The sequence below is a fragment of the Anomaloglossus baeobatrachus genome, chromosome 8 (genome assembly GCF_048569485.1).
Source record: "Anomaloglossus baeobatrachus isolate aAnoBae1 chromosome 8, aAnoBae1.hap1, whole genome shotgun sequence".
Classification (NCBI taxonomy): Eukaryota; Metazoa; Chordata; class Amphibia; order Anura; family Aromobatidae; genus Anomaloglossus; species Anomaloglossus baeobatrachus.
In genome coordinates this window covers 238701873-238725415 of record NC_134360.1, presented here as the reverse complement: position 1 = coordinate 238725415, position 23543 = coordinate 238701873, and the positions used below count along the sequence as shown (strand labels likewise).

General features: G+C 44.8%; 1 protein-coding gene across 2 annotated transcripts in view; it reads left to right on the top strand.

The window, feature by feature from the left end:
• Positions 1-23543, top strand: part of PRKAA2 (protein kinase AMP-activated catalytic subunit alpha 2) — a 48788-nt gene that overhangs the window by 10094 nt on the left and 15151 nt on the right. For both annotated transcript variants that reach the window (XM_075320426.1, XM_075320425.1), the window contains exons 2-6: positions 653-794; positions 5347-5440; positions 12195-12339; positions 15662-15749; positions 15833-16057. In XM_075320426.1, the coding sequence (XP_075176541.1) occupies positions 5381-5440; positions 12195-12339; positions 15662-15749; positions 15833-16057 (518 nt within the window). In that variant the 5' untranslated portion in view covers positions 653-794; positions 5347-5380. The remainder of the gene's footprint in view (positions 1-652; positions 795-5346; positions 5441-12194; positions 12340-15661; positions 15750-15832; positions 16058-23543) is intronic.

Genomic DNA, 23543 nt, shown 5'->3' with positions numbered 1-23543 from the left:
TATCCCGGGAATGTTAATACATTCTAGTTATACATTCTATCCCGGGAATGTTAATACATTCTATTTATACATTCTATCCCGGGCGTTAATACATTCTATTTATACATTCTATCCCAGGCGATAATACATTCTATTTATACATTCTATCCCGGGAATGTTAATACATTCTATTTTGTTAACAACAGCTATTAACCCGGGCGAAGCCGGGTAGTACAGCTAGTATACTACATAAAGTGTTTATCAATTGGCATTTGTGGACACAGTATTGTACTTTCTTTCTGCTAACCAGTGCAGCTCATTGCTTATACTGTACCTCTCGCACACCAACACTTCTATTGTAAGCTAAAGTACAGTTTAATATGTTTTTTACTGTACAGTATTTTGTATTAGTGTACTGTAATGATTTTATATGACGACAGTACATTATTTTGTATTACTGTAATAAGTTTGTATAAATACAGTAAATATTTTTGGGTTGTGGAACGAATTGTCTGTGTTTCAATTATTTCCTATGGGAAAATTCGCTTTGATATAAGAGTAAATTGGTTTAAGAGCAGACTCCCAGAACCAATTATGCTCGTAATCCAAGGTTCCACTGTATTCTATACAGAGCAGAAGATGCTAATGTTAGGGTCTTCTTGTCTTGTTTCAGTGGGGGAACACCAGCTGACGGGACATAAAGTCGCTGTGAAGATCTTGAATAGACAGAAGATTCGGAGCCTGGATGTAGTTGGTAAAATCAAGCGGGAAATCCAGAATCTGAAGCTTTTTCGGCACCCGCATATTATTAAACTGTAAGTAATTAATTCTGTGCCATTATAGAGTAAATGCTTCCTCTAAGGCCCCCTTCACACGCACGTGTAAAAAACGAACCATTTTTACACGTATATGTTAAAGGGGTGGTTTGTTCCCCGTGTGCCGTGTTTGTGGCACATTCCTGTTCTCCGTGTGTTATACGTAATAACACACGGAGAACGGAAAGTCCCGCCTTACCTGTTTCTTCCGGAGCTGTCTGTGGTGCTGATTGACAGCGTCCGGCACAGGCCACGCCCTGCTGACGCTGCTTCCGGCCCCCAGTGAAGAAGATGCGTTGTTCAAATTTACTGGGGGGTCGGATGCAGGTGATAGCCGCGGCAGAGTCTGCAGGGCTGGTGGAGGTGAGTTTGTGGGTTTTTTTATTTTTAAAATGACACGTGTGTTTCTCCGGCGCGTGTCACGTGGGCCCGCATTCACACTACATCCGTGTAGTACGAGTGCAGGCCGTGTGATACCCGTGCTGCCGGAGAAAAACAGATGCATCCTTGTGGAGCACATGGGCTCACGTCTGCTCCACACAGAGGCACGGGCCAATGGCTGAACATGTGCATGCACATAAACCCATTGATTTTAATGGGTTTACGTGTGCCCGTGTCTCCGGTACATGCGGGCACGGACTAAGGCTGCTTTCACACATCAGTTTTTTTGCATCAGGCACAATCTGGCTCAAAAACCTATGCAACGGATACGGCGAAAAAAACGAATCCTTTGCATAAGTTTTTCCATGCGGCCCGTCCATTTTCTGACGGATGCGGCTTGATACTGAGCATGCGCAGTTTAAAAAAAACGCATCCGTCATCCATAGGCTTGCACTGTAATTCGCGCCGCATCGCGATGCGGTTTTTCACTGCAGACAAAAAACGCTGCATGTAACGTTCCATACGGCCACCGCATCGGCTAAATATGCCGCATCCGGCAAAAACCGGACGCAACGCAAGGCCATGCGGCACAATCCGGCGCTAATGCAAATCTATGTGGAAAAAACGCATCCGGCGACAAAAAAAACAGATGGATTTTTTCTGCAAAGCGCTGCATTGTGCCTGATTGCAAAAAACTGATGTGTGAAAGCAGCCTAAAACGTTCACTCCTCTATCCCATACTGATACTAACTTACATTGTGTATTATACTCTAGTCACAACCAGAGCTTTAGTTACAATTATAGTTCCTGTTAACTCTCAGATTGCAGAGCCTCATACTATTGTGTAGCGCATTGTGGGAATGGCTTAAAGGGGTATTCCCATCTCTAAGATGTAGTAGGTGTAATAATAATTATACTGGTATATAACTCCAATTAGAAATGTAGTATAGTTCTCCTGATTAGCTATGTCACTTACCTCATGTGCAGGACCTTGCAGCTTCGGTATCTAAGGTTATGACCACGAGCAACTAGCTGTCATTATTTGTTGAATGGTTGTAACTATGGATACCTAAGCTGCTGCAATGCCCTGCACATGAGGTCAGAGACATAGCTAATGAAGAGAACTATGCTACATTTATAATTGAAGGAATTGCTTTTTTTTTTTTTATTATTATTATTATTATTATTATTATTATTATTATTATTATAATTATTACACCTACTACATATTGGGATAGGATCTTAGAGATGGACATACCCTTTAAGTCCCCCATATATATTAGACTAATGTTGTCCAAACCTTCGGCCAACGATTTAGTGTGTATGGGGACACCGGTTAACGGACGGTTGGGGGGGATGTCGATCGCACATGTATGATTTCGGACTGCCGATCGCGGTGTTGTCAGAGAGATCAGCCGCCGTCCGAGGTGTCAGAGCGCAGGCGTGCTCGGCTGAATGAGCGCTCCCGTGTATGAGCGCGTCGGCTGAGATGCCTGTCGCACAAACAAACGGCCAGAGCAATGTTTGGCCGGCAGCCATTTAATATTTATGGTGGGATTAAAATAGTTCTCTTAAAGTACAGCCGCCGCTCACTAACTACACAGATAATAAGCACTGCATTCTAATAATGATCTAATGATATTCTAATAATCATTCAATAATAACAGTAAACATCCCTGCTATGATTAATAACACTCCGGCTATTCTTCTCCTTCCGGTGCTCGTGTTTCCATATCACCGCTGCACACAGTCTATAAACACTGGCCTCCTTGTTTGTGACCTTCATGCGTCGCTATCTCTGATATTCTGGCTCCGTGTTTATACACAGATATGTTCCCTGTGGATTTTGCTGGAGGCGTCCTGCAGGGGCTGCAGGGTCTGATCCATCTAAAATAAGAAATGCCCAAATATAATAGAAGCCTGAAGTATTTCCTTGTATTATGGAAGCGGAAACAGACTTCATATTAGGATTTCCCTTCTCTGCTTTGAGATACATCTTCTCTTTTTTTGAGGCTTATTAGGCTGTGTGCCACGATCAGGGTTTGCAGTGATTTGGAGTCCAAAACGCTGCATTGTACAGTAGAAGCACAGCGGATGGGAGTTATAGAAATCTGCTGCCACTGGGCTTCTTTTCTCCGCAGCGTATGCTGACATGTGGCGCAGCTTTCCGAGCCGTAACATGTTAATTTATGCTGCGGAGACGCACGTGTTCTCCGCAGGAAGAAGAGAACTAAAGTCCGCAGCGGCCTAGACCCTGATCATGGGCACGGGCGGCTGCGGTCTCCTGCGGAGAGAGGACAGTGGGCACATACCCTTATGGTTCCTTATTTGTGTGTCTCATAGGCTTGTCTTGTGTACAAAAATGCCCGTATTGCAGAGTATAGAATTATGTATTGTATACACGTTTTAGTACCTATGTAACTTGCATTCTACCCACATAGAGGGAAATATCCACCACGATGCCCATACTCTACATTAGAGCAGCAATTATTGTATCCACACATTTGTATCATTCTATATTAGAGCAATAAATATTGTATCCACATATCAGTGTCAGTGAAGCGTATTCTGAATATACATTACATAAAACACTACATACAGTGCTGATGTAATACTACCATATAGTGAATATTAGCACTGTACAGTGGAATCATGACATTGCCTTTGTAACATTAGAGTCAGATGGTATGCAGTGTAGTGCAATCTCCATATTTTTTATTATGTGGATATACTATCAATTTTGATGTTAAACAATATATACAGCACCCTTATAATCCCATCATACAGTGCATAGTACCATAAAGTGGAACCATGACAGTGCCTTGATAACATGGATGGTGGAGGAGCTAGGGAGAATTTCCTATTTGCTGTAATCTGGATATAGTATAAATCTTGATATAAAACAATATATACACTGTCCATATGTTTCTGCTATTGTATATACTGCGTGTATGAAAGCAGTGTGTATTGGAATCATGAAAATTCCTGGATAAGTGTCATGGGTCTAGTGCAAATTTCCTATTTTCTATACTCTGGATATAGAACAAATCTTGATATAAAGCAATATACACAGTACTCAAATAATACTGCCATACACTGCATATAGCATAGCACAATTTAGTGGAACCATACAGTGTATATACAGTATATACACAGTGCTCAGGTGAGTGTTCTTTTTTATTTCTTACACCACCTTACACCCATTAAGTTAACTTTTATAGTACTGGACAACCCCTTGTCGGTCTTCCAGAACCAAAATCCAGCACTGGGGTGATATAAAACACTTACTAGAAAGCAGCACCATCTGTCCTTCTCACTCCAATCTCTTCTTCTCCCCATCCCCTGTCTTCAGCAGGCAGTTATAAGCCAATCTCTTAATGACCTGGCAGTCTGCCTTTTTCTTTCTTTCTTTTTTTTTTTTTGGGGGGGTAGGGGGGAGACAAAACAAATTTTACCTCTGGATGAGGAATTTAGGACGCAGGGGAGAAAATAAGAAAAGGCTCATAAGTGCAGAAAGAAACAGATTTCTCTGATACGGCCGCTCTCACATTGCATTTTCATCTACGTTCACTGTTCTCATCAGGGCATCCTTCCAACCCCCCCCCCCTCCCCCACAAAACGTGTTTCGGACGCATGCGCCAATGGGACCACTGAATGTAGGTGAAAACGCAATGTGAAAGGGGCCTAAAATAAATTAATAATAATTAATTAATTTTATTCATTTATATAGCGCTATTAATTCCACAGCGCTTTACATACATTGGCAACACTGTCCCCATTGGGGCTCACAATCTAGAGTCCCTATCTGTATGTCTTTGGAGTACCCAGAGGAAACCCACGCAAACACGGGGAGAACATACAAACTCCTTGCAGATGGTGTCCTTGGTGGGATTTGAACCCAGGACCCCAGCGCTGCAAGACTGCAGTGCTAACCACTGAGCCACCACAAGACAAAAGTGCTAACCACTGAGCCACCACAAGACTGCAGTGCTAACCACTGAGCCACCACAAGACTGCAGTGCTAACCACTGAGCCACCGTGCCATCATTGTTTCTTATATTCGCTTTTACTATTGATTGATGTATACAATGACCATGTAACTATTACCTGATTTGTCTGCTCGTAGTAATGACTGGTTCACATAATTCAGTGTTATCATATTGTCTTGAAGGTACCAGGTGATCAGCACCCCTACAGACTTCTTCATGGTGATGGAATATGTACCTGGTGGAGAGCTATTTGACTATATATGCAAACATGGGCGGGTAAGTCCAGCCGTATACACGTGAGTTGTGTGAGCCCCAGAGCAGCAGAGCCCATGCTATGACGGTGCTTTAAATTCTTCCAAACCTCTTTGCGTCTTTCCTCCTCTTAGCACCAATACTGAAAGACCTACGTAATTTACAGAAAAGTTGTAGATGCTAGAAAATGTCTTTCTCAAAGGACCTGAATTATTTGTCCCTGTGCTGGCAGCATAGGTGAGATAGGTAACCTGGCAGCAGAGGTGAGATAGGTAACCTGGCAGCAGAGGTGAGATACGTAACCTGGCAGCAGAGGTGAGATAGGTAACCTGGCAGCAGAGGTGAGATAGGTAACCTGGCAGCAGCGGTGAGATAGGTAACCTGGCAGCAGAGGTGAGATAGGTAACCTGGCAGCAGAGGTGAGATAGGTAACCTGGCAGCAGAGGTGAGATACGTAACCTGGCAGCAGAGGTGAGATAGGTAACCTGGCAGCAGAGGTGAGATAGGTAACCTGGCAGCAGCGGTGAGATACGTAACCTGGCAGCAGAGGTGAGATAGGTAACCTGGCAGCAGAGGTGAGATAGGTAACCTGGCAGCAGCGGTGAGATACGTAACCTGGCAGCAGCGGTGAGATAGGTAACCTGGCAGCAGAGGTGAGATACGTAACCTGGCAGCAGAGGTGAGATAGGTAACCTGGCAGCAGAGGTGAGATAGGTAACCTGGCAGCAGAGGTGAGAGGTAACCTGGCAGCAGAGGTGAGATAGGTAACCTGGCAGCAGCGGTGAGATACGTAACCTGGCAGCAGAGGTGAGAGGTAACCTGGCAGCAGAGGTGAGATAGGTAACCTGGCAGCAGAGGTGAGATAGGTAACCTGGCAGCAGAGGTGAGATAGGTAACCTGGCAGCAGCGGTGAGATACGTAACCTGGCAGCAGAGATGAGATAGGTAACCTGGCAGCAGAGGTGAGATAGGTAACCTGGCAGCAGCGGTGAGATACGTAACCTGGCAGCAGAGATGAGATAGGTAACCTGGCAGCAGCGGTGAGATACGTAACCTGGCAGCAGCGGTGAGATACGTCACCTGGCAGCAGAAGTGAGATAGGTAACCTGGCAGCAGAGGTGAGAGGTAACCTGGCAGCAGAGGTGAGATAGGTAACCTGGCAGCAGAGGTGAGAGGTAACCTGGCAGCAGAGGTGAGATAGGTAACCTGGCAGCAGAGGTGAGAGGTAACCTGGCAGCAGAGGTGAGAGGTAACCTGGCAGCAGAGGTGAGATAGGTAACCTGGCAGCAGAGGTGAGAGGTAACCTGGCAGCAGAGGTGAGAGGTAACCTGGCAGCAGAGGTGAGAGGTAACCTGGCAGCAGAGGTGAGAGGTAGTCTGGCAGCAGAGGTGAGATAGGTAACCTGGCAGCAGAGGTGAGAGGTAACCTGGCAGCAGAGGTGAGATAGGTAACCTGGCAGCAGAGGTGAGATAGGTAACCTGGCAGCAGAGGTGAGAGGTAACCTGGCAGCAGAGGTGAGAGGTAACCTGGCAGCAGAGGTGAGATAGGTAACCTGGCAGCAGAGGTGAGAGGTAACCTGGCAGCAGAGGTGAGAGGTAATCTGGCAGCAGAGGTGAGAGGTAACCTGGCAGCAGAGGTGAGAGGTAACCTGGCAGCAGAGGTGAGAGGTAATCTGGCAGCAGAGGTGAGAGGTAACCTGGCAGCAGAGGTGAGAGGTAACCTGGCAGCAGAGGTGAGAGGTAACCTGGCAGCAGAGGTGAGATAGGTAACCTGGCAGCAGAGGTAAGATAGGTAACCTGGCAGCAGAGGTGAGATAGGTAACCTGGCAGCAGAGGTGAGATAGGTAACCTGGCAGCAGAGGTGAGAGGTAACCTGGCAGCAGAGGTGAGATACGTAACCTGGCAGCAGCGGTGAGATACGTAACCTGGCAGCAGAGGTGAGATAGGTAACCTGGCAGCAGAGGTGAGAGGTAACCTGGCAGCAGAGGTGAGATAGGTAACCTGGCAGCAGCGGTGAGATACGTAACCTGGCAGCAGAGATGAGATAGGTAACCTGGCAGCAGCGGTGAGATACGTAACCTGGCAGCAGCGGTGAGATACGTCACCTGGCAGCACAGGTGAGATAGGTAACCTGGCAGCAGAGGTGAGAGGTAACCTGGCAGCAGAGGTGAGATAGGTAACCTGGCAGCAGAGGTGAGAGGTAACCTGGCAGCAGAGGTGAGATAGGTAACCTGGCAGCAGAGGTGAGAGGTAACCTGGCAGCAGAGGTGAGAGGTAACCTGGCAGCAGAGGTGAGAGGTAACCTGGCAGCAGAGGTGAGAGGTAACCTGGCAGCAGAGGTGAGATAGGTAACCTGGCAGCAGAGGTGAGAGGTAACCTGGCAGCAGAGGTGAGAGGTAACCTGGCAGCAGAGGTGAGATAGGTAACCTGGCAGCAGAGGTGAGAGGTAACCTGGCAGCAGAGGTGAGAGGTAACCTGGCAGCAGAGGTGAGATAGGTAACCTGGCAGCAGAGGTGAGAGGTAACCTGGCAGCAGAGGTGAGAGGTAATCTGGCAGCAGAGGTGAGAGGTAACCTGGCAGCAGAGGTGAGAGGTAACCTGGCAGCAGAGGTGAGAGGTAACCTGGCAGCAGAGGTGAGATAGGTAACCTGGCAGCAGAGGTAAGATAGGTAACCTGGCAGCAGAGGTGAGATAGGTAACCTGGCAGCAGAGGTGAGATAGGTAACCTGGCAGCAGAGGTGAGAGGTAACCTGGCAGCAGAGGTGAGAGGTAACCTGGCAGCAGAGGTGAGAGGTAACCTGGCAGCAGAGGTAAGATAGGTAACCTGGCAGCAGAGGTGAGATAGGTAACCTGGCAGCAGAGGTGAGATAGGTAACCTGGCAGCAGAGGTGAGAGGTAACCTGGCAGCAGAGGTGAGAGGTAACCTGGCAGCTGAGGTGAGATAGGTAACCTGGCAGCTGAGGTGAGATAGGTAACCTGGCAGCAGAGGTGAGATAGGTAACCTGGCAGCAGAGGTGAGATAGGTAACCTGGCAGCAGAGGTGAGATAGGTAACCTGGGAGCAGAGGTGAGATAGGTAACCTGGCAGCAGAGGTGAGATAGGTAACCTGGCAGCAGAGGTGAGAGGTAACCTGGCAGCAGAGGTGAGAGGTAACCTGGCAGCAGAGGTGAGAGGTAACCTGGCAGCAGAGGTGAGATAGGTAACCTGGCAGCAGAGGTGAGATAGGTAACCTGGGAGCAGAGGTGAGATAGATAACCTGGCAGCAGAGGTGAGATAGGTAACCTGGCAGCAGAGGTGAGATAGGTAACCTGGCAGCAGAGGTAAGATAGGTAACCTGGCAGCAGAGGTGAGAGGTAACCTGGCAGCAGAGGTGAGAGGTAACCTGGCAGCAGAGGTGAGAGGTAACCTGGCAGCAGAGGTCAGAGGTAACCTGGCAGCAGAGGTCAGAGGTAACCTGGCAGCAGAGGTGAGATAGGTAACCTGGCAGCAGAGGTAAGATAGGTAACCTGGCAGCAGAGGTGAGAGGTAACCTGGCAGCAGAGGTGAGATAGGTAACCTGGCAGCAGAGGTGAGATAGGTAACCTGGCAGCAGAGGTGAGAGGTAACCTGGCAGCAGAGGTGAGAGGTAACCTGGCAGCAGAGTTGAGATAGGTAACCTGGCAGCAGAGGTGAGATAGGTAACCTGGCAGCAGAGGTGAGATTGGTAACCTGGCAGCAGAGGTGAGATAGGTAACCTGGCAGCAGAGGTGAGAGGTAACCTGGCAGCAGAGGTGAGAGGTAACCTGGCAGCAGAGGTGAGATAGGTAACCTGGCAGCAGAGGTGAGAGGTAACCTGGCAGCAGAGGTGAGAGGTAACCTGGCAGCAGAGGTGAGATAGGTAACCTGGCAGCAGAGGTGAGATAGGTAACCTGGCAGCAGAGGTGAGATAGGTAACCTGGCAGCAGAGGTGAGATAGGTAACCTGGCAGCAGAGGTGAGATAGGTAACCTGGCAGCAGAGGTGAGATAGGTAACCTGACCAATCACATATTCCAGAAAGGTCATACATTTTAATGTTGGAATCAGGAGCAAATTAATTCGTAATTAATTCAATTTGTTACGAATTTCCATCTAATTTCAGAATCGAATCCAAAAATCTTTGGGATTCAGTTCCCACAAATTCAGTAAAAGGACAGCACTCTTTTGTGGGCCAGGAAAGGGCAACAATGAAATAAAAAAAACAAAACGATAATATAATCACCTGTCTTAGGCCGTCACCTGGTTCCTCACAGCATCCCTCTTTGAATAGTCCATAGTCAGGCCTCCTTCACACTTCCGTGTCTCCAGTATCTTCCGTGTCTTCCGAGCCCGCTCATTAAGCTCATGCATATTCACTGCACTCAGCGCAGACCCAGAAGTAACAGCAGTGACGGAGACAGGTAAGTATACTAGCTCATGCTGTACATGTACTATCCGGATGTCACACGGATAGAACAGGGACAGCACAGGTAAAACACACACGCACACACACACATACACACATATACACACCTTCATCACTGACCGTGCAACCCATTAGTGTTTTGCACGGACGTATGAAGGAGGCCTCACATGAGGGGAGTGCACATCACTGACGTTACTGACAAGCTTCCCCATGTCATCACGTTGCCCTCAGCGCTGGAAGAACCCAAACAACCAGGGAGATGGAGGTTGAGTAAAGAGTCAGGTGAGGTCTATGTATTTATTTTTAGCTCCTTTCCTGCCCTGTTTATTATACTTTGGTTTCTGAAGAGAGTTCAAAGTGTAATCAGGGGCGTACCGCTATTAGCTGCAGACCACACGGCCACTATGGGGCATGTGCGTGATGGGTCCAATGCCACTACCGGCACCGGGCCCCCCACCACCTGGCGTCACACCTTCAACTCTGTCTGCATCTTGTCAGCTCCATCGTCAATCATTCTCCCTCTGCATCTCAGCGCAGCGGGCGCAATGACGCACCACATAGCGCACACTGCAGAGACCGGAGAGGTGAGTAGTTTCCTTTTATGTGTTTAGGGCTGTATGGAGGCCATTATACTGTATGGGGGGCTATGGGGGGGTCATAATAATGAGGTGGGACTATAGGGGCAGTCATGCGGTGTTGTGGGACTGTGAAGGCCTCAATGTGTGTGGGGGAACTATGGAGGCATCATACCGTGCATTTGGAGAGTACTGTGGAGGAATTCACTTTGGGGTATAATACTGTGTTTGGGGGATTTTTCTTGGTCCGCGAAAAAGTTTATTGTAGTGGATGAGAACACTGAGGGGCTTCAATAGGGACAAAATTATTTTGTAATACCGCAACACAAGTCCCTCTCACTGTCCTTGAGGGCACACTGACACTAGCGTATATTCTGTCATGCGAGAGAATTGAAGGGATTATGCACGTGACACTCGGTTCAAACTCTAATTCGAGCCTGAGTCGAGTATCATTTTACTGTCATCCGATTCTCTTGTATATGAGAATCGTATCACAGGTATGGAGAAGACAGAAAACGTAATTTCTCCATCTTCTCCATTGTCAGTGTTGGCGCATATTGGACTGCACTCTGATGACATCCAAGTACAGTCTGATGTTTTGCCTGTACCCATAGGCTTGAATGGGTGCATGCCATCCAATATACTTTGCTAATCGCAGCATGCAGTGATTCTGTTTTTCTGATGCCAAATTGGCATGAGAAAAAAAAACGCTGGTCATTACTGCTCCATCGTATAACATTGGAACGAGTTATGCGCAAGTTATAACTAGCGTAACATTGGAACTAGATATACGCTACTGTGAGTATATCCTAAAAGTTGGGAGAAACGGCCTTCAGTGATTATGCCTAATGCGGGCATCACACGAGACGAGCTATCGTGCGATGCATTGTCGGGGTCACGGTTCTCGTGACGCACATCCGGCATCGTTTGCAACGTCGTTTCGTGTGACACCTACGAGCAACGCTGAATCGGTCACAAATCGTGAGTCGTGTACACGTCGCTTATTTTTAAAACATCGTTTATTTTTCATGGCGCCGATTGTTCATCGTACCCGGGCAGCACACGTCGCTCCGTGTGACACCCCGGGAACGATGAACACATCCCGCGGCACCCGTCGGCTATGCGGAAGTAAGGAGGTGGGCGGGATGTTACGTCCCGCTCATCTCCGCCCCTCCGCTTCTATTGGCCGGCGGCTGTGTGACGTCGCTGTGACGCAGAACGTCCCTCTCCTGTCAGGAAGAGGATGTTCGCCGCCCACAGCGAGGTCGCTCAGCAGGTAAGTACGTGTGACGGGGGTTAACAACTTTGTGCGCCATGGGCAGCGATTTGCCCGTGACACACAAACGACAGGGGCGGGTATGATTGCTTGTGCGATCGCACGACAGATCGTACCGTGTGACGCCCGCATAAGACTGCCTATTCGGCCGAATATTTTTTTTGGGGGGAAGGATGGAGAGAGCATTTCTGACTTTTGTTATGGAGCCCCATGAGTTCTATGTGTGCCCCTGAGTGTACAAAATGGAATCATCTGTGGCACTTTTATTTCGGACGCTTTTATTTAGAACGAATCGCATCTGCCAAACCGAAATCAGATTTATTCATCTCTAGCTGGCAATAACCCTTTGTGCAAGTTATGTATTTTGTCCATTTATTATATTTGTGTATGACGCTCTTCGGCTGCCATGCTATTTTTCTACCTCTGTGGCAACCGGGATATCATGCTTGTCTTGCGGTCATTGATGCAGAAACCTCTCTGCGGCTGAAATCCATGTTCTCACATTTTAGGTTGAAGAGGCCGAGGCCCGGCGCCTGTTCCAGCAGATCCTGTCGGCTGTGGATTACTGCCACAGACATATGGTTGTTCACCGGGATCTGAAACCAGAGAACGTGTTACTAGACGCACACATGAACGCCAAGATCGCTGACTTTGGTATGTGACTCCACAAGCGTTTCAGGAATGCAGCCAGCGAGCAGGTCACTTGCTGAAGGTTGTCATTACAAAGTGTTTCACTGCGGCCTGTGCAAACTAATCCAACCCCCCAGATCATCCATGTTTAAAGGGGTTTTGCACTTTCAGGAAAATAGACTGAAAACACTCTAAAATCTCTAAAATAACATACAGAGCAGGGAGGATGACACAGTAATTGGCTACGGTAGTCATGCGAGCTGCCGACATGGTGTCACCGGGACTGCAAAAACATCAATATCTGATCTGGTTGCTATGGCGAGCAAGGTTAGGATATTCTTTAAGACAGTTTTTATAAATCTGCCCTATCTATGGATGAGCTGGACTAGGTCTTGATTGTTTTTCAACTTATGAAGGCAAATAGGGATTACATTGAATATGAAAAACAAAGTAGGCCTCATTTATCTATATTAACAGCAAAACAGTTGTTTTTTCCCATAGCAACCAATCAGAGCTCAGCTTTCATTTCTTAAAGAGCTCTGGTAGAATGAAAGCTGTGCTATGATTGGTTGCTTTGGGGAGCAAGGTTAGGATATTCTTTAAGACAGTTTATATAAATCTGCCCCATCATCGGGTGAGCAGGACTAGGTCTTGATATTTTTTCAGCTTCTCAATGTTAACAGGAATTACATTGGAAATGAAACACAAAGTAGGCCTCATTTTTCCATAATAACAGCAAAACAGTTGTGGTTTCCCATAGCAACCAATCAGAGCTCAGCTTTAATTTCTTAAACAGCTGAGAATGGTAGAATGAAAGCTGCTCTGTGATTGGTTGCTTTGGGCTTAACTCTGATATCCCGAATTTCACTTGTTCACCTTTTTAAAGGTGGTGTCACACACAGCGACGACGACAATGACATCGCTGCTAAGTCGCCATTTTCTGTGACGCAGCAACGACCTCAACAGCGACGTCGCTGTGTGTGACACATAACAACGATCAGACCCCTGCTGCGAGATCGCTGCTCGCTCCTGAATGTTCCAGGTCATTTTTTGATCGCTGCTATCCCGCTGCGCCATGATGATAAGCTCAGCATCCTTGTGTTTGACACCGAAGCAGCGACGGTCGCGACGACGCTGAAGGCAGGGATGTAGGACTGGAGGCAGGATAAGGGTGTGTTTTTGCGGTGTATTTTGCAACGCCCCTACGACTCCGATTGGTGGTTATAACAGCGTTCCGATTGGGTACCTTGCCGAAGGCGTTACAGTGATTTCATTCTTTAAGTTCCATTCTTTGTTCCACGTAGTAGATTCTCTGTCTGGTGTCGCTAGTGTGTCGTTCTTGGTGGATCTGAATGAAATGAAATAGAATGAATGAAAGCACTACTGCGTCTTCCTTTGTTTGGCACGGTCACCCAATCAGGCGCCGCTGTAGTGATCACCAATCGGAATAGAGTGGCGTGAAAAAAGGCAACACAAAGGCGCTGTAGCAATCACCAATCGGAACAGAGGGGCGTGAAAAGAGGCAACGCAAAACATGTCTAGGGGTAAACACCACGCCTCTATCAAGGTCTGAGTCGTCGCACAGCGACGCGTGTGACACCGCACAACGACCGTCGAGGTCGCTATGATCGCTGCTCCGTCGCTGCTTAACCCCTTAACGACCCATGACGTACTAGGTACGTCATGGATCGTGTGCCGGTAAGCCCCGCCCCCTGCCGCCGGCAGGCGGCGGTGAGACGCGCACATATCAGCTGTTATCAACAGCTGATATGTGTGCCTGCTAGCCGCGGGTGGAATCGCTTCCACCCGCGGCCATTAACCCCTTACATTTCGCTGCCAAAGTCTTGGCAGCGATATGTATATGGGCGCCGCCATGACAGTGACTTACCCCGCCCCCACCGGAAGTCACGTGACATGATCACGTGACTTTCGGCGGTTGCCATGGTAGCACAGGGTCATGTGATGACGCCTGTAGCTAACATGAGTCACTTCCTCTCAATGCCGGAATACAGCCGGCATTGAAAGTGAAGCAGCAAATCTGCAGTTCTCAGCTCTGTAGCTGAGATCTGCAGATAGTGCAGAGCGATCGGATTGCTGATCGCAATAGCCCCCTAGGGGGACTAGTAAAATAAAAAAAAAAAGTAAAAAAAAAAATTTTAAAAAATTAAAAAAAAATAAAAAAACCTAAAAGTTCAGATCACCCCCCTTTCACCCCATTGAAAATTAAAGGGTTAAAAAAATAAAAAATACACACATATTTGGTATCGCCATGTTCAGAAATGCCCGATCTATCAAAATATAAAATCAATGAATCTGATCAGTAAACGGCGTAGCGGCAAAAAAATTCCAAACGCCAAAATTACATTTTTTGGTCGCCGCAAATTTTGCGCAAAATGCAATAACAGGCGATCAAAACGTAGCATCTGCGCAAAAATGGTACCGTTAAGAACGTCAGGTCGAGACGCAAAAAATAAGCCATCACTGAGCCTCAGATCCTGAAAAATGAGAATGCTACGGGTTTTGGAAAATGGCGCAAAACGTGCGCCACGTTTTTTGGACAAGCTTGTGAATTTTTTTTTACCCCTTAGATACAAGTAAACCTATACATGTTTGGTGTCTACAAACTCGCACCGACCTGAGGCATCATACCCACACATCAGTTTTACCATATAGTGAACACGGTGAATAAAATATCCCAAAAACTATTGTACAATCCCACTTTTTTTGCAATTTTTTCCGCACTTGGAATTTTTTTGCCGTTTTCCAGTACACTATATGGTAAAACTTATGGTTTCATTTAAAAGTACAACTCGTCCCGCAAAAAACAAGCCCTCATATGGCAAGATTGATGGAAAAATAAAAAAGTTACGCCTCTCGGAAGAAGGGGAGCAAAAAACAAAAACGCAAAAACGAAAAGTGCCCGGGGGCTGAAGGGGTTAAAATGACATGTTTGACAGCTTACTAGCGATCAGCTAAGGTCGCTGTTACGTCACAGGAAATGGTGACGTAAGAGCGACGTCGTTGTCTTTGTGTGTTGAACCCAGCTTTAGATCTTTGCTTGCTGTCAGTAAATAGGAATGTTTTTGTTTGCTTGATATGCAAGCAGCTGTGGGGAGAGTGCTGATGCTTCTGCTGGAAGTGCTTTGCAGAATGGTGGACCCACATATTCCTTCAGGCCCAATCGCAGAAGCAGGCCCTATGACAGCAATAATTATATACCTAGAAGAGCTGCATGTGATACCAGTGCAGCCTGTGCAATCACTACACTAGCAGTCATACGTAAGACCACAAAGGTGACAGTGTGACTCAGCTCTGCTACATCTTCATACATTTTATTTTCACGCAGGTCTGTCTAACATGATGTCGGATGGAGAATTCCTACGCACGAGCTGCGGCTCCCCAAACTATGCAGCCCCTGAAGTCATATCAGGAAGGTAAGAAGATAGTGCGCTCTGATGTCCGATCCTCCCCATAGACCCTTCTATATGATGATAATCTCATTTATCTCACTCTATAGACTCTACGCCGGCCCTGAAGTGGACATATGGAGCTGCGGGGTGATCCTATACGCCCTATTATGTGGGACTTTGCCTTTTGATGATGAGCATGTTCCAACCCTCTTCAAGAAGATCCGCGGCGGAGTATTTTACATCCCCGAGTACCTAAACCGCTCTGTAGCGACACTGTTAATGCACATGCTGCAGGTCGACCCCCTTAAACGTGCCACAATCAAAGACATCAGGTAAAGTCCCTTCTGGTACATGGTAGTAAGCCATACACCTGTATAAGATGTGATGATTTCTAGCAAAAATGTTTCTATTCACTGACAGCAAGCAGGGAACAACTGACACATAAAGTGTATTTGAAATTTTCAGAACATTTCATTATGCAGTAACTACCCAGATCTGTCATCAGATTTCATAATACAAACTGCACATATTAATAAATACAGTTAGGTCCAGAAATATTTGGACAGTGACACAAGTTTTGTTATTTTAGCTGTTTACAAAAACATGTTCAGAAATACAATTATATATATAATATGGGCTGAAAGTGCACACTCCCAGCTGCAATATGAGAGTTTTCACATCCAAATCGGAGAAAGGGTTTAGGAATCATAGCTCTGTAATGCAAAGCCTCCTCTTTTTCAAGGGACCAAAAGTAATTGGACAAGGGACTCTAAGGGCTGCAATTAACTCTGAAGGCGTCTCCCTCGTTAACCTGTAATCAATGAAGTAGTTAAAAGGTCTGGGGTTGATTACAGGTGTGTGGTTTTGCATTTGGAAGCTGTTGCTGTGACCAGACAACATGCGGTCTAAGGAACTCTCAATTGAGGTGAAGCAGAACATCCTGAGGCTGAAAAAAAAGAAAAAATCCATCAGAGAGATAGCAGACATGCTTGGAGTAGCAAAATCAACAGTCGGGTACATTCTGAGAAAAAAAGGAATTGACTGGTGAGCTTGGGAACTCAAAAAGGCCTGGGCGTCCACGGATGACAACAGTGGTGGATGATCGCCGCATACTTTCTTTGGTGAAGAAGAACCCGTTCACAACATCAACTGAAGTCCAGAACACTCTCAGTGAAGTAGGTGTATCTGTCTCTAAGTCAACAGTAAAGAGAAGACTCCATGAAAGTAAATACAAAGGGTTCACATCTAGATGCAAACCATTCATCAATTCCAAAAATAGACAGGCCAGAGTTAAATTTGCTGAAAAACACCTCATGAAGCCAGCTCAGTTCTGGAAAAGTATTCTATGGACAGATGAGACAAAGATCAACCTGTACCAGAATGATGGGAAGAAAAAAGTTTGGAGAAGAAAGGGAACGGCACATGATCCAAGGCACACCACATCCTCTGTAAAACATGGTGGAGGCAACGTGATGGCATGGGCATGCATGGCTTTCAATGGCACTGGGCCACTTGTGTTTATTGATGACATAACAGCAGACAAGAGTAGCCGGATGAATTCTGAAGTGTACCGGGATATACTTTCAGCCCAGATTCAGCCAAATGCCGCAAAGTTGATCGGACGGCGCTTCATAGTACAGATGGACAATGACCCCAAGCATACAGCCAAAGCTACCCAGGAGTTCATGAGTGCAAAAAAGTGGAACATTCTGCAATGGCCAAGTCAATCACCAGATCTTAACCCAATTGAGCATGCATTTCACTTGCTCAAATCCAGACTTAAGACGGAAAGACCCACAAACAAGCAAGACCTGAAGGCTGCGGCTGTAAAGGCCTGGCAAAGCATTAAGAAGGAGGAAACCCAGCGTTTGGTGATGTCCATGGGTTCCAGACTTAAGGCAGTGATTGCCTCCAAAGGATTCGCAACAAAATATTGAAAATAAAAATATTTTGTTTGGGTTTGGTTTATTTGTCCAATTACTTTTGACCTCAAAATGTGGAGTGTTTGTAAAGAAATGTGACAATTCCTACAATTTCTATCAGATATTTTTGTTCAAACCTTCAAATTAAACGTTACAATCTGCACTTGAATTCTGTTGTAGAGGTTTCATTTCAAATCCAATGTGGTGGCATGCAGAGCCCAACTCGCCAAAATTGTGTCACTGTCCAAATATTTCTGGACCTAACTGTACATGTCTTAGACCTGATGAAGTAAGTGTACTTACCTTGAAAATCCATGTCAGATTGGTTGCGTAATCCTCAAATTACAAATAATCCAGCAGCAGCCGTAATCCTAAATTGCTTATATTAATAGTATTCAGCAAGATTCACACAAAAGATTAAACAGCCATTCAGACATGAATGGATTTCCAAAGTAAATACACCCGCCTCATCAGGTTTAAGGAATCTATTTAATAATGTGATGGCAGATCTGCTTTAAGACATTGGAATAAAACTGCTCGCAGTTTGGACAAGTATCCAGACAATGTCAAAAACATCTGATCAGTGGGGGTCCTAACTCTTGGACCCTGAGGATAAAAGGGGCAAAGATGGTGTAGTTCTGTGTTCCTTCCAGTCTTTTTCCTCTGCACAGTGATTGATCTACAGGGAAAGACTGTGAGGGGTCATTATGATAGATCAGCACTGCATCACCATTATTTTTAGGCAGAGTTTCTTATAAAGGGTTGTCCAGTTTCAAAAAGCCATTTTCATAAATCTTATTGGGAGAGAAGAAAGCATTGGGCCTCAGTTCTGGATCCTAATGTCATTGCTGGAGTGGAGAGCCGCTACATTGAGCATCTGTCAGTATTGAGCACCTGCCCTATTCTCTATTAGGTCGGGGTTACACACGCATAAAAGTCGCCCTATCCTTTAAAAACTTAATCTTAAACTGTGCAAAAAATATGAGGTTTTTAGTTGGTATTATGGCCATAAGACGGAAGCCTACAACCCTCGTCACGGGAACCTCATGCTTGTAGGTCCCTACACTATATATAATATAAAAAAGCTTTTTTATATTAAACTGTGCAAAAGTAAAGTCCTTGTGCGGACGGTGCAGTTTTTGATGCAATTTTTTGGTGCACTTTATCGTGCAGTTTGCGGCCCAAATCTACATGTCTATCCTTATTCCAGTAAAATCAATGAGAATTCTCAAGTTCTATGTGCACATTGTTTCTTTATTCCTTGCACTTTGGGTGCAGAAAAAAGAAGCAGTATGTCAATTCTTGGTGCGTTTTTTTTCGTTTGTTGTGTAGTCCTTCCAGCCATTGACTTCACTAAAAAAACACATGGTACAAAAACGCACCCAACATGTATTAAAAATGCATGTGTTTTTTAGATCATTTTTCTGCCGCAAGGTGCAGATTTTGGTGCAGAAAATTTCATGCATGAGCACATACCCTAATCAAATTGTATACTCCATTAGAGGACTGGAACACAATAGCATAAACATTTTACAACATTTCGAAAAGTCCCAATTTATTAATTTGGCTAAATCATCTGAATTATCAAAGCCAGGTCCACATTGCAGAAAGAACAAAAAAAAACAAAAAGTTAACTTAACAACGTTGCAACATAAATAAGGACTAAGGCGCAAAAATACAAACCACTAATAGAACAATTTTTAGTCCAGGAAAAAGGCGCAAAGACAGTGATGAATTGGAGGTCTTAGTGAGCAATGAGGATTCCCGTAGAACACAATGGCCCCTGATTCATCATTGTCCTTTGAACCTTTTTTCTGTAATAACAATCATTCTTATACTGTATGTTTGTACTTTATTCATTTTTTTAATTTGTGCCTTTTTTATTTTAACATTACTTGATTTCCTCTGTATTTTTTTTTTTTTTTGCTTGGCTATGTGTGCCTGGTTTTCCTTTTCCAGATGTTTTAGCTGAATTCATCTTTTGTATCATTTTTTAAATATTGCAAAATGTTTGCGCAATTGTACTCCAGTCCCTTACCTGAGTGCAAAAATCAGTCTAATTTTAGTTTCTTATCTAAATAATAATATTTATTCACTTATATAGTGCCAATAACACAATAACACTGTCCCCATTGGGGCTCACAATCTTAATTCCCCATCAGTATGTCTTTGGAAAGCGGGAGGAAACCCATGCAAACACAGCGGGAACATACAAACTCAAAACGTTTTGTTACTTTTTGCTCTAAAAAGGCCCTGAAAATATAACAGACGAAAAAGAGCATCTCTCATTTTGCCCAAAGTTTATCAGCCTGCGTGCACCATTTTTAAAAATTTGGCACACAAAACAACGACGAATATCACAAGACAAAAAGAGAAGTCACTTTAAAGGAAAACCAGGTAATACAGTTAGGTCCAGAAATATTTGGACAGTGACACAATTTTCGCGAGTTGGGCTCTGCATGCCACCACATTGGATTTGAAATGAAACCTCTACAACAGAATTCAAGTGCAGATTGTAACGTTTAATTTGAAGGTTTGAACAAAATTATCTGATAGAAATTGTAGGAATTGTCACATTTCTTTACAAACACTCCACATTTTAGGAGGTCAAAAGTATTTGGACAAATAAACCAAACCCAAACAAAATATTTTTATTTTCAATATTTTGTTGCGAATCCTTTGGAGGCAATCACTGCCTTAAGTCTGGAACCCACGGACATCACCAAACGCTGGGTTTCTTCCTTCTTAATGCTTTGCCAGGCCTTTACAGCCGCAGCCTTCAGGTCTTGCTTGTTTGTGGGTCTTTCCGTCTTAAGTCTGGATTTGAGCAAGTGAAATACATGCTCAATTGGGTTAAGATCTGGTGATTGACTTGGCCATTGCAGAATGTTCCACTTTTTTGCACTCATGAACTCCTGGGTAGCTTTGGCTGTATGCTTGGGGTCATTGTCCATCTGTACTATGAAGCGCCGTCCGATCAACTTTGCGGCATTTGGCTGAATCTGGGCTGAAAGTATATCCCGGTACACTTCAGAATTCATCCGGCTACTCTTGTCTGCTGTTATGTCATCAATAAACACAAGTGACCCAGTGCCATTGAAAGCCATGCATGCCCATGCCATCACGTTGCCTCCACCATGTTTTACAGAGGATGTGGTGTGCCTTGGATCATGTGCCGTTCCCTTTCTTCTCCAAACTTTTTTCTTCCCATCATTCTGGTACAGGTTGATCTTTGTCTCATCTGTCCATAGAATACTCTTACAGAACTGAGCTGGCTTCATGAGGTGTTTTTCAGCAAATTTAACTCTGGCCTGTCTATTTTTGGAATTGATGAATGGTTTGCATCTAGATGTGAACCCTTTGTATTTACTTTCATGGAGTCTTCTCTTTACTGGTGACTTAGAGACAGATACACCTACTTCACTGAGAGTGTTCTGGACTTCAGTTGATGTTGTGAACGGGTTCTTCTTCACCAAAGAAAGTATGCGGCGATCATCCACCACTGTTGTCATCCGTGGACGCCCAGGCCTTTTTGAGTTCCCAAGCTCACCAGTCAATTCCTTTTTTCTCAGAATGTACCCGACTGTTGATTTTGCTACTCCAAGCATGTCTGCTATCTCTCTGATGGATTTTTTCTTTTTATTCAGCCTCAGGATGTTCTGCTTCACCTCAATTGAGAGTTCCTTAGACCGCATGTTGTCTGGTCACAGCAACAGCTTCCAAATGCAAAACCACACACCTGTAATTAACCCCAGACCTTTTAACTACTTCATTGATTACAGGTTAACGAGGGAGACACCTTCAGAGTTAATTGCAGCCCTTAGAGTCCCTTGTCCAATTACTTTTGGTCCCTTGAAAAAGAGGAGGCTATGCATTACAGAGCTATGATTCCTAAACCCTTTCTCCGATTTGGATGTGAAAACTCTCATATTGCAGCTGGGAGTGTGCACTTTCAGCCCATATTATATATATAATTGTATTTCTGAACATGTTTTTGTAAACAGCTAAAATAACAAAACTTGTGTCACTGTCCAAATATTTCTGGCCCTGACTGTATTACTGAGGAATAGAGAAGCGCAATAGGGTCTTACCGGTAGGGAAATTAATAGACAAAAGTAAGGCGCACTCACTTATGTTGTGACAGTCACAACCCCTTTAAACACGTGCAATGATGGTATCAGCCGCAGCCCCGAAGTATAAGACGTAGAACTCAATAGAAGAGGAAATCGGGAATATGCCGCGCTAACACCACAGAATCCAAAATTTCTATAATTCCTTTGTTTGCACAGGTCGACGCATTTCAGAGACATCCGTCTCCTTCATCAGGGCATCAAAGGAACACTATCAGTTGATACTGTTCCTTTGATGTCCTGATGAAGGAGACGGATGTCTCTGAAATACGTCGACCTGTATTAATTTCGGATTCCGTGGTGTTAGTGCGGCATATACCCAATTTCCTCTCCTATTGAGTGCTACTTTAAAGGAAAAAATAGTAATAAATCAAGACCTTTGTAGCGATTGTGCAGGTTCCACTTCTGGGCAATCTGTTGCCACCTGACAAAACTTAGGAATTAAAGTGTTCAAGTTGTACCGTTCCTATTTGATCATATAATAAAAAATATGGTGGATAAAGGTGTATTTCCATTTCCAAGATCCTATCCCAATATGTAGTAGATGTAATAATAATATTAGCAAGTACCTCAAATTAGAAATGTAGTATAGTCCTCCTGATTAGTTTTGTCACTTACCTCATGTGCAGGGCATGGCAGCAGCTTAGGTATCCATGGTTATGTACACTCAGTTTCTCGTAACCATGGATACCTAAGTTGCAATGCCCTGCACATGAGGTAAGTGACTTAGCTAATCAGGAGAACTATACTACCTTTCTAATTGGAAATATTTATAATTATTATTATTATTATTATTATTATTATTAAATAATTAAAATTAATATTAAATTTTTTTTATTTATAATTATTATTACACCTATTACATATTGGGGTAGGATTGTGCAGATAAGATAAACCTTTTAAGCATAAAATATTAGGACTAATTAGTAAAATAATAGTTGGTCCTGCTGGCATTTCCAGTTCCACAGAAGTGGGGCACAGCGTGTCATCTGGGTATATAGGATAAGTATATTCACAGTTTTAAAATTTCACTTAAGAAAAAACCCATCACCCAGCTCCAGAAAATGAATGAGGCTTCAAAGCAAATAGTTAATGCCAGCCTGCGTGACCGGTCCCCGACCCTGAACGCCCAGCGGCTGCAGCGCCTCTTTTGACTGATAGATGTGGCGGGGCTTAATGCTAAGTTGTGTTATGACAAGTTCATTGTAACCATAGCAAAATGTATTATAGCGTGGAAGAAAGGATTTGGGGTAATCTCCCACATCCTGAATGTGAAATGCCAGAAACGCGTCTGGGGGGGTTTTCTTTGCTGCCATGCACGCATTTCAGTGACCTTCACGAGGCCCCCCCAGGAAGGGATTTACAGCTGACGGGTTTCTGAAGACAGGTTGTTTTTCTTTTCCTTTTCTCCATCATGTCCTCGTGCCTTTACGTTGTTTAGTTTACATGAATGTGTAATTGTGTGACGGATTACTGAGTGAAGTTCACAAATTCAATTAAGTTCCTTTCGAAACGCACCGTTGACCTGTCAGATGTCTGGGTTAATGACTTTTCTCAATGGGATGGATGATGCCATTGCTGAAACCCTGTAGCGCGGCCGCAGTCAAACCAAAACCTCATAGTCCCATTACTCACACCTCCACCTGCGTATTGTGGCAGCCGGGGACCAAGAAACAAATGTTTCAAAGGGAAGTCCACCCGATAGGCAAGATATTTTGGTTCAAAATATGGGCAAAACATTGTGTGAGGACTTTCCTCTTCCTTAC